This window comes from Myotis davidii, unplaced genomic scaffold, assembly GCF_000327345.1.
Source record: "Myotis davidii unplaced genomic scaffold, ASM32734v1 scaffold1252, whole genome shotgun sequence".
NCBI classification, from domain to species: domain Eukaryota; kingdom Metazoa; phylum Chordata; class Mammalia; order Chiroptera; family Vespertilionidae; genus Myotis; species Myotis davidii.
Genome location: NW_006283888.1, coordinates 575,054 through 584,650, shown reverse-complemented (window position 1 = coordinate 584,650; position 9,597 = coordinate 575,054). Strand labels below are relative to the sequence as shown.

The 9,597-nt window shown below is 38.1% G+C and overlaps 1 protein-coding gene across 1 annotated transcript in view; it reads left to right on the top strand.

Annotated features, from left to right (window-relative positions):
• Nucleotides 1-9,597, top strand: part of TBCCD1 (TBCC domain containing 1) — a 24,297-nt gene that overhangs the window by 3,796 nt on the left and 10,904 nt on the right. The window contains 4 exon segments of the mRNA XM_015567649.1: nucleotides 2,482-2,637; nucleotides 6,285-6,651; nucleotides 8,894-9,080; nucleotides 9,423-9,597. The exon segment at nucleotides 9,423-9,597 is cut by the window's right edge and continues 335 nt beyond it. Coding sequence (XP_015423135.1) covers nucleotides 2,482-2,637; nucleotides 6,285-6,651; nucleotides 8,894-9,080; nucleotides 9,423-9,597 — 885 coding nt within the window.

The window sequence follows — 9,597 nt, the reverse complement described above, 5'->3', positions numbered from 1 at the left end:
AGGGAAAGCTGGTGTGTAAAAACGTGCTATTTAATAGTGTGAAGTATACAATAATTAAAAGTGTACATAACATACAGAAATAGAATAGAGAAGAGAATGATTGATGCTGATGATCAGGAAGGACTTCACAGAGAAAGTATATTAATCAGAATGGGCTAGTTACAGTAGCAAGCAATCCAGCATTTCAATGGCTTGCGCAATAACAGTTTATTTTTCATTTATGCAACACAGCATCTCTGGGCTTTTGTTGTCCAAGCAATGACTCAGGGACCCAGGCTGCTTCTATCTTTTGGAGCCACTATTATATTAGTCAGCTTTGCTGTAGTTAAAAAGAAACAAGCAAAAATGGCATTCTAGTGGCTTACAGTAACAAAGGTGGGTTTTTTTCCCCCTTGCTTATTTTACATGTAGACTACATTTTAGCTATGGATCTCTTCCAGGCTGTGGCTTGGCTCTCTGTTCTTATTTGAGGACCCACACGGAAGAAACAGCTTCTGGGTAGCTCTTCAATTTTTGCGACAGGGAAGAGCAACAAAGCAAGAGGAAACTCATGTATAACATAAACTATGACTACTTTCATTCCATTGGCTATACTTTTGTCTTATGTCCATTCCTAAAATCAATGAAGGGAGAAAGTAACTACCTCACAGGAAGTAAGGAAAATCCCATTGTTCGTATAAGCCTCTTGAAGGATAGGGAAGTGAACAGTTGCAAATATAATACAAGTTGCCACATCCTTGCCCACTGGGACCTCACAGTCTTTCTCTTCTATTTTTACTGTTTTGGGGGAGAGTTTTGGGGAGGCTTGAAAATAGACTGGGAAATGCCACCTAATTGTGTGCCCAGGAAGAAAAGAAAAGGTATTTAGTTAGCATCTAGCCAGTCTTTGCCACATGGGGTAATATATAAGCAAGGTTTTGAGGGGCTGAAAAAAAGTTTGGCAAACAACCAAGAGGGGCATTACGATTAATTATTAATCAAACATTTATTGAGTGCCTACCATATGCTAGCCCCAGTAGAAGATACTGTAGATACAGAGATAAATAAAAACTCCAAATTTTTTGAGTGCTTACTATATGCCACATTCTATTCGTATTAGGAATATAAAAATGAAAAGGAGAAGGATCTGGTAGTCCCCTGGGGAAGCAGGTATATGAAAGAATAAAAGTTAGGGAATTATGCTGATTTTAAAAAACCAGTCCCCCAAGTTTATATACTATATAATTCTGTTTATATAATATTTTTGAAATGACAAAGTTATAGAGATAGAGAACAAATAAGTGGTTGTTAGGGATTAAGGAAGTGGGGGTGAGTGAGAGAGAAGTGGGTATGGCTATAAAAGGGCAACATGAGGGATTCTGTGTTGGAAATATTCTATATCTTGACTACCAATGTTAATATCCTACTTGTAATATTTTACTGTAGTTTTGCAAGATGGGAAACTGGGTAAAGTATACATGGGATTTCTCTTTGAGTTCTTACAACTGCATGTGAATCTACAGTTATCTCAGATAATTTAATTAGGAAAATATGTTTGCCCTGGCCGGTGTTGCTAAGTGGTTAGAGTGTCGCCATGCACTGAAGGGTCTCTGTCAAGGGCACATACCTGGGTTGCAGGTTCGCTTCCAGGTTCAGGTTTGTGTGGGAGGCAACCATTCAATGTGTCTCTCTCACATTGATTTTTCTTCAGTTCCTTAACAATAGCAATTTTTAGCCAGGTTGGGAATCAGGGTAAACATAAGTATTTTTAGCCAGGTGTATTACTTTCCTTTTTTGCCTCTCCTGTGTGTGTATGGAAATGCATATATTAGGATAATCCTGAGCTTCAAAACCTGAGTTTCAAACCACATCCTTCAAACAAAAAATCACTTATAAACATCTATAAGACTGGCCCTTGTTGCTTTTTTAAGTCAAGCAAACATCCCTTTAAGAATTTAATGAAAACCTGAGGCCTGCTCCCTACAAAATATACATACACAAAAAGATTACTCACAATTTTAGGTGTTGCACTGATATCCTAAACTTTCTTAATAAGTCTGTATGTGAGCCTTAGGTAAACTGACCTCTGTGTCTTCCTTTGTTTCATCTATCTATCTATCTACCTATCTATCTATCTATCTATCTATCTATTCTTCCATTTTGCTAAGGCTTTTTTTTAACTAATTTTAAAATTCTGCAATACTATACTTTTAAAAGTTTGTATTTCATTCCTCTTCATAAGTTTTGGGAGAGAATGTCGGTGGCCATAGATGCTACGCAGCTTTCCAAGAAGGTGACTCCAGTTTAATTAGCTTTAGAAACTGCTACATCTGTGTATGAGAGACATATATAGCAAATGCTAGCAATGTTTCTATATACATTTGTCTTCCTAGAATCAGCAACCTGTTGAGAATTTTTTTTTACTATGTCTGTTTAGTTGTAAACCTAGTGATTGATATGGTTTTAGGACCTGTGTTCATCATTTATTTTCTTCTTGGACAGCTTTCAGTGGACACCCTACAATTTCTGCTCTTCTTATACATACAACAGTTAAATAAAGTCTCCCTGAGGACATCTTTGATTGGAGAAGAGTGGCCTAGTCCCAGAAATAGATCTCAATCTCCTGACCTGACTGAAAAATCCAGTTGTCATAATAAGGTACTGTTCAATTTCAGTGTCTTTCTCTGAAAGGGAGATTGTTTGTAAGAGAGATTGTTTGCCTTCATTAAAAATTATGTTGTGATTACTTATCAAAGCCACTGATTTTCTGGCGTGTTTTGTTTTGTTTTTCACTTTTTTCCCCAAATTATAAAATAAAATCAAGGTGTGCATTCTTAAAATAGAGAAGTGACTTCAGTTCCTTCATTGACACAAAAATCACATGTTTTTCAGGCATATCATTCACTGTACTCTTAATAGCATTCCCATTTTCGCAAATGTTAATTTGAATCTGCTTATTTGACTAAAGATAAAAAGGAGTGTTTACATAGTCTGTTGAAATCTGAAAAATTTTCTAAAAATATCTTATGTTTAGGTAATATGCTTAGGCATACTTAAACTCAGCATGTTTAAGTAATTATTTGTGATGTGATATCCTAAAAGTTAAATTTAACCAGTTAACTGCCATGATATTTTGAATTTAATTAAAAAAGATCCGCTGCTTGCATTTATAGATGCTTATGGCGTACAGATGGTTAACTGCCTCACATTTTGAGTTTTAGAAAATCTTATTCTTTATGTTTTTATAAAAATATGTTTTTATCTGTTTATGTAAAAGTATTTTTTAAAACCTTAAGTGTAGATCTCAATATTTTTATCTTGTGCAGGCTCTTTAATCTCCTTTTTCGAAGAAATCTGTTCATCCTTATATTCCATGATGGTATTGCCTCCTGGTTCTGCTTCTGCTGCTTCTCACTTTTCATGAGGCTCTCTCCCTCTGGCCCTTACAAGCCATTGTTGCTTAGGATGCTGCAAATTTTGTTTTCTCATTCGACATAGTTATTCAGCATAATTCTTTTTCTTCCCATGGTTTCATATATCTCAATTGTCCTAAGTTTTCCTCCATTCTAGATTTCTCTCTGGACATAGATGCCTTATCTCTACTTTAAATTCAGAATGTGCAAGTCCAGATGTATTAGAGATGCCAACCATTGCCTGCTATTTCCACACCATAGAGATGCCAAACATAGTCCCTGCTGAATGAGCACCATTTAGAGATGGTGTTTTGAACTAAGGTAGCCTGCATTAAAATCTGGCTCTGCCACTTAATATCACATGATTTTAGGCAATTCAGTTTATTTTTCTAGGCTTCTCTTCTCCAAGTGGGGATGATAATGCCTATTTCTTAATGGCTGTGAGAATTCAGTAATTTATGAGCTTGAGGTTTGTTGCGTAGTAGCACCAGTAAATGGTGATCCTAGTTTGTGCTATAGTGTGACCTCTCCCAACAACTGATTAGACCAGGGATGGACACGACTAGAGTAGCCAATTCACTTGTATGTATTTAAAATTGGTCTGATTTGAAATGATGACCTGGCCTAATCAGTATCCCAGGGACCAAAGAAAACCAGTTGGTGATGGCTGCTTCACTTGACAGCTCATGTGGCATTGGGACCAGAATAGCCATTAAATTCATCATTGACCTGGAGTTATGAGGGATTAGAAACTCTGTGGTAATCAGAGGAAAAGAAGAGAATGGAACAGACATGCAGAGAGAGATGGCCCCTGAGAGAGAACCAGGTTCAAGATGGCTTTCCAGTTGTAGTTCAAATGAGACCTACCTGTACTGCAGTTGTGGAGATGATTGTGTGTCCCTACAGTACAATCACCCTTTACTTGAATTAATTTTTATTCCCCATGTCAGTGGAAGTCCACCCGCCACCCATGTTTTCTCTCTCATCACCCATACCTCACTAGTTACCATCTTACTGATTGTGCCTCCAAATAACTGTTTAAAAGTCTGTCCCTTTTCTTCCTTTTATATAGGCCGTAATGCCATTTGGGGGGGCCCTAATTTCTATAATTAGGTCCTACTTTGTCACCCTGCTGTTAGTCTACAGTCCATCCACTACACTGGATTTTCTCAAATGCAGAAGCATTATATCTCACTTCTATACAAACTCCATCAGTGAATTCTCATTGTCATTGGCATTTTCGCATTGTACTCTATGGAACCACCACAGTGCCTACTATGGGGGAAGGGGATGCAACAAAAGGAAGGAAAAATAGGTGAGGCTGTGGATAGCCCTGCTTTGATATGGCCTTTGGCATCCAAATGAGAGTTTATGGGGAAAAAAAGGTATAGCTATTGAGAAAATATGTTTGCACACAAAATAAAGCCCAGATGTCTTAGTGTTTTACTAGTATATAACGCCTTTCATGATTGGTCTTGGCTACTGTTTTAACTTTTTTTTTTTAAGCTGTCACTTCCCAGCATGCTTTCTTTACCTCACCCAGAATTTCCAGTTCTTTGAACACAGCAGGTAATTTTACTTCTGTGGGCCTTGGCATACGCTGTTTCCTATGCTCAAGTGCCTTTTTTCCTTGTCTGTTTGCCTAACAACATCAATCAAGAATCTGTTCACACTGCACCCACTATGATTTTTTTTCCCCAAGTGGAATTCATTTTTCTCATACTCATAGAATGTCTTTATAGATCTTTGCTACAAGTCTTATCTCATTGTGTTATGATTTTTTTTATATTGTCTTTTCACTCATAGACTCTGAGTTCCTTGAGAGCAGGAACTATGTCTTATTCAGTTTTTATAATTAATCACTTAACACTGCTCATATTTCAAAAAAAAAATCTGTCAAAGGAGTAAGCCACATCATTGGGACACCTGCTAACACAAAGCTCATTCCTAAAGTTATAGCCTCTCTTAAATTTAATTACTGTAAGATTAGTTGCCTTGTTTCATCCAGTGGAATTTAAAATATTTTGTAATTTGAGCAGGTAACTGAAGAAACCCAATGCTCCATTGAATGGATGTTCAAGGTGGTTATTTTTATGTTTGATCTGAAACTTTTAGAGTATTTACTAGGTGTGTGACTTTGGGTGAGTTTTAACCTTTAAAAAAATTTTCATTGATCTTAGAGAGAGGAAGGGAGGGAGAGAAACGGTGATGTGAGAGAGAAACATGAATCGGTTGCCTCTCACATGTGCCTAAACTAGAGATAGAATTCTTAACCTGAGTATGTGCTCTGACTGGAATTGAACTTGCCACCTTTTGGTATATGGGATATATAGCTCCAGCCAGCTGAGCCATACCAGCCAGAGCTTTTTAACTTTTCTCTATCTCTATTTCCTCATCTATAAAATGGGCTATTTTAAGATCGTTGTTAGTATTAAATATGTTAAACTTTGTGTAACACTTACTGCTTGGCACACACTAAGGGTTAGCTATTAGTATTTTGAATTGGCTAAGGTGGAGAGAGAATCTGTTTATACCTATCTCATACACACACAAAATCTTTTTTTTTTTTTTTTAAATTTTATTTATTACAAAGGATATTACATATGTGTCCATTTTTTCCCCCCGCCCAAGACAGTCCCCTAGCCTCCCCTATCCCCCAGTGTCTTATGTCCATTGGTTATGCTTATATGCATGCATATAAGTCCTTTGGTTGATCTCTTACCCCCCTACCTCCCCCCACACAAAATCTTAAAAGGTTTATTTGACACCTTAAATTCTTTGTTGGGGATGAGGCAAAGGAGAAATACGAAATAATTAAAGTCTAAAAGTTTCAAGTCTTAATAGAATCTCTTTATTCTGTTAAGAGTGTTTTCTTTTTTAAATGTTTTTTAGAACTGGAATGATTACAGTCACCAAACGTTTGTCTATGATCATCTGTCAGATCTCCTTGAGCTGCTTTTAGATCCAGAACAACTCACTGCATCATCTCATTCAACTAATAGTAGTCTGGTCTCTAGAGAAGCTGTGGTGGCACTCAGCTTTCTTATTGAAGGTGCAGTGAGGAGAACCAGGAAGATCTACCCACTTCATGAGCTTGCACTGTGGCAACCACTACATGCAGAAAGTGGCTTCTCAAAGATCTCTAAGACCTTTTCTTTCTACAAGCTGGAAGCCTGGTTGAGAGCCTGTTTGACTGGGAATCCATTTGGTACCTCTGCTTGCCTCAAGTCTGGAAAGAAATTGGCTTGGGCTCACCAAGGTATTTAATTCTTTAATCTATATTAAATTTGAATAACAACTTAGAGAACCTAGTGTTTTCTGATATTAATGATCACACATCTTTTGTAGAAGACCTAAAAAATATTGCTACTATAGAAGCGAAAAGGGGATCATTTTTCTTCTGTATATATGCCTTTTTCTCTCAAGGCAGCAATAGTCTCAGAGGATTTATTAGTTCAGGTCATTTTGACTTCAGTTAACAGAAACTCCAACTTCAGTTAGTTCTCTTTTTGCTCTGCTTTTCTCTTTTTGACTCTTTCTTCCTCTCATTCTCATAGGCTCATTTGCTTCAGGTCTTCCTATTATGCACCACAGCAGAATTTGGCCATTCCACGGTTATACAACCTCAGGTCCTTTCTAGCTCCACAGACACAAGCAGACTAGATATCTCTAAATTGGAAATTTAAATTTATCATAGAATCTGGCTTTGGTTGCATTAGTTATCTATTCCCAATAGCCCAGCATGGTTCAGGTGCCATGTGACTTATTGGGGCCCAGGTATAAGTTTTAAGAGAAGTAGGTGCCTATATTCAGGCAAATGTCAGACAAAATTAATGAAAAAAAACACCTACAATATACTTTCATAATCTCTGAATTTTAAAGATAAAGAGAAAATAGGTTCTTTGCAACAAATGTAAGAAAAAAATGAGTTTTGTGTAAAATTTTTATAATGCAAAAAATGGTTGATCGACAACTACAGAACCTTGAGCAAAAACATAGTGATCTAAGAATTTTATTCAACTGAGTTATTGCTTTAGTATGAAATCAAAGACTCTCAGATATGTAAGTCTCCCATAAATACATAGGAGGTATTACATAATTATTAATGTTGATAAAAGAATATAGGTGCAAATAAGTTTTTAAATGTTAGAGTAGGAACTAATGGAAAAAAAGAATATCTAACCTCTTAGGATTATACTAAAACTAGAGACCCTGTGCACGACATTCGTGCACTGGCGGGGGGTGTCCCTCAGCCCAGCCTGCACCCTCTCCAATCTGGGATCCCTCTCACAATCCAGGACTGCTGGCTCCCAACCACTCACCTGCCTGCCTGCCTGATTGCCCCTAATCGCTTCTGCCTGCCAGCCTGATCACCACCTAACCACCCCGCTGCCACCCAGATCAATGCCTAACTGCTCCACTGCTAGCCTGGTTGCCCCCAACTGCCCTCCTCTGCCGGCCTGGTCTCCCCCAACTGCCCTCCCCTACAGGCCTGGTCCCCCCCAACTGCCCTCTCCTACCAGGCTGGTCACCCCTAATCGCCCTCCCCTGCCGGCCTGGTCCCCCCTAACTGCCCTTCCCTGCTGGCCTGATTGCCCACAACTGCCCTCCCCTGCCGGCCATCTTATGTGAGGGTGTGACAGTCAGTTTGCATATCACCTCTTTATTATATAGGATATTAACAATGGTACATAGTAGGTTAGCAAGTAATTTTTATCTTTTTTTGCCACTAGTATTTAAAATTTTTCTATAACAACCATGTATTATTTATCTAATATAAGGTAATAAGAATTATTTTAAAAGACAAAGAATAACATACTTAAGTGATCTCTTCACATTTAGCCAGTATTCTTTACAAGGGTGTCCTGATGGCTTGCAGGGAAGTGCTGTCTGAAAAGCCAATCTCATAATAGCAGGACTGTGTTAGGAGGACAACCTGCACAGATTTTTTTGAGTGTCATTTAGTTCAAGGCACTGTGTTTGAGAGGAAGATGTGCTTTCAGTATGATCTTGGGAGTAAAGATATAAACCAAAAAAGAATTCATGAAATGATATGGTAAATAACTTAGGAGAGGTTCAGTATTAGTGTTATGGCAATTTAAAGAGATTATTTAAGGGTAGTGATGATAAATTAAGGTCTCTTAGACAAGAAGATGTTTGAGTTGGCCCAACTCTCCAAAGCTACTAGTATATGACCTTAGGCACATTACTTAATTTGAAGGGTAGACATGAAAAATATCTTGGCTCTATCTAGGCAATCTTGAATGGATTGTAAGTTTTAAAAGTCTTTATAAAAAATTTAATTTATTAAATACTGCACACATAAAGAAAAGTACAGAGAATAGTACAGCAAACACCTCTTTACCCAATACTCAGATCTACCATTTTTAAAATCTTATATGTATCTAATTTTAGACATATACACATGTAGAAATGTAACAACATATGGTTGATGTTTTTCTTTCATTTGAAACTATCTCATTTATATTTTTTTTAAATAGTTGAAGGGACGACCAAAAGAGCTAAGATTGCTTGTAATACTCATGTGGCCCCTAGGATGCACCGCATGGTGGTGATGAGCCAGGTTTACAAGCAGACATTGGCCAAGAGCTCAGATACTCTGGTGGGGGCACATGTAAAGATTCATCGTTGCAACGAATCTTTTATATATCTGCTCTCTCCCTTACGGTAAGCACAGTCTTCATAGTGTTCTGATATTTTGACATTTTCTTTGGACTAGGATTGATCTCTTTTTTACCATCCTATATATTAAAAGGCTAATATGCAAATAGACCAAATGGCAAAACGACCCAGTCGCTATGACATGCACTGACCACGATGGGGAAAACACTCAATGCAGAAGCTGCCCCCTGGTGGTCAGTGTGCTCCCACAGCAGGAGTACCACTCAGCTGGCCAAAGGGCACCAGACGCTGAGCTCACGGATGGCAAGTGCAGCGGCGGTGGCGGGAACCTCTCCCGCCTCCTCAGCGGCACTAAGGATGTCTGACTAAGGGCTTAGGCTCGCTCAGTTGGACATCCCTCAAGGGCTCCCGGACTGCAAAAGGGCGCAGACTGGGCTGAGGGAACTCCTGAGTGCACAGATTTCATGCGTCAGGCCTCTAGTCAGAGAATAATTTTGTAGTCAAATTTTATTTTTTATCTTATTCTCATTCACAGGAATTTACCTCAGTTTTTTATTTTTCA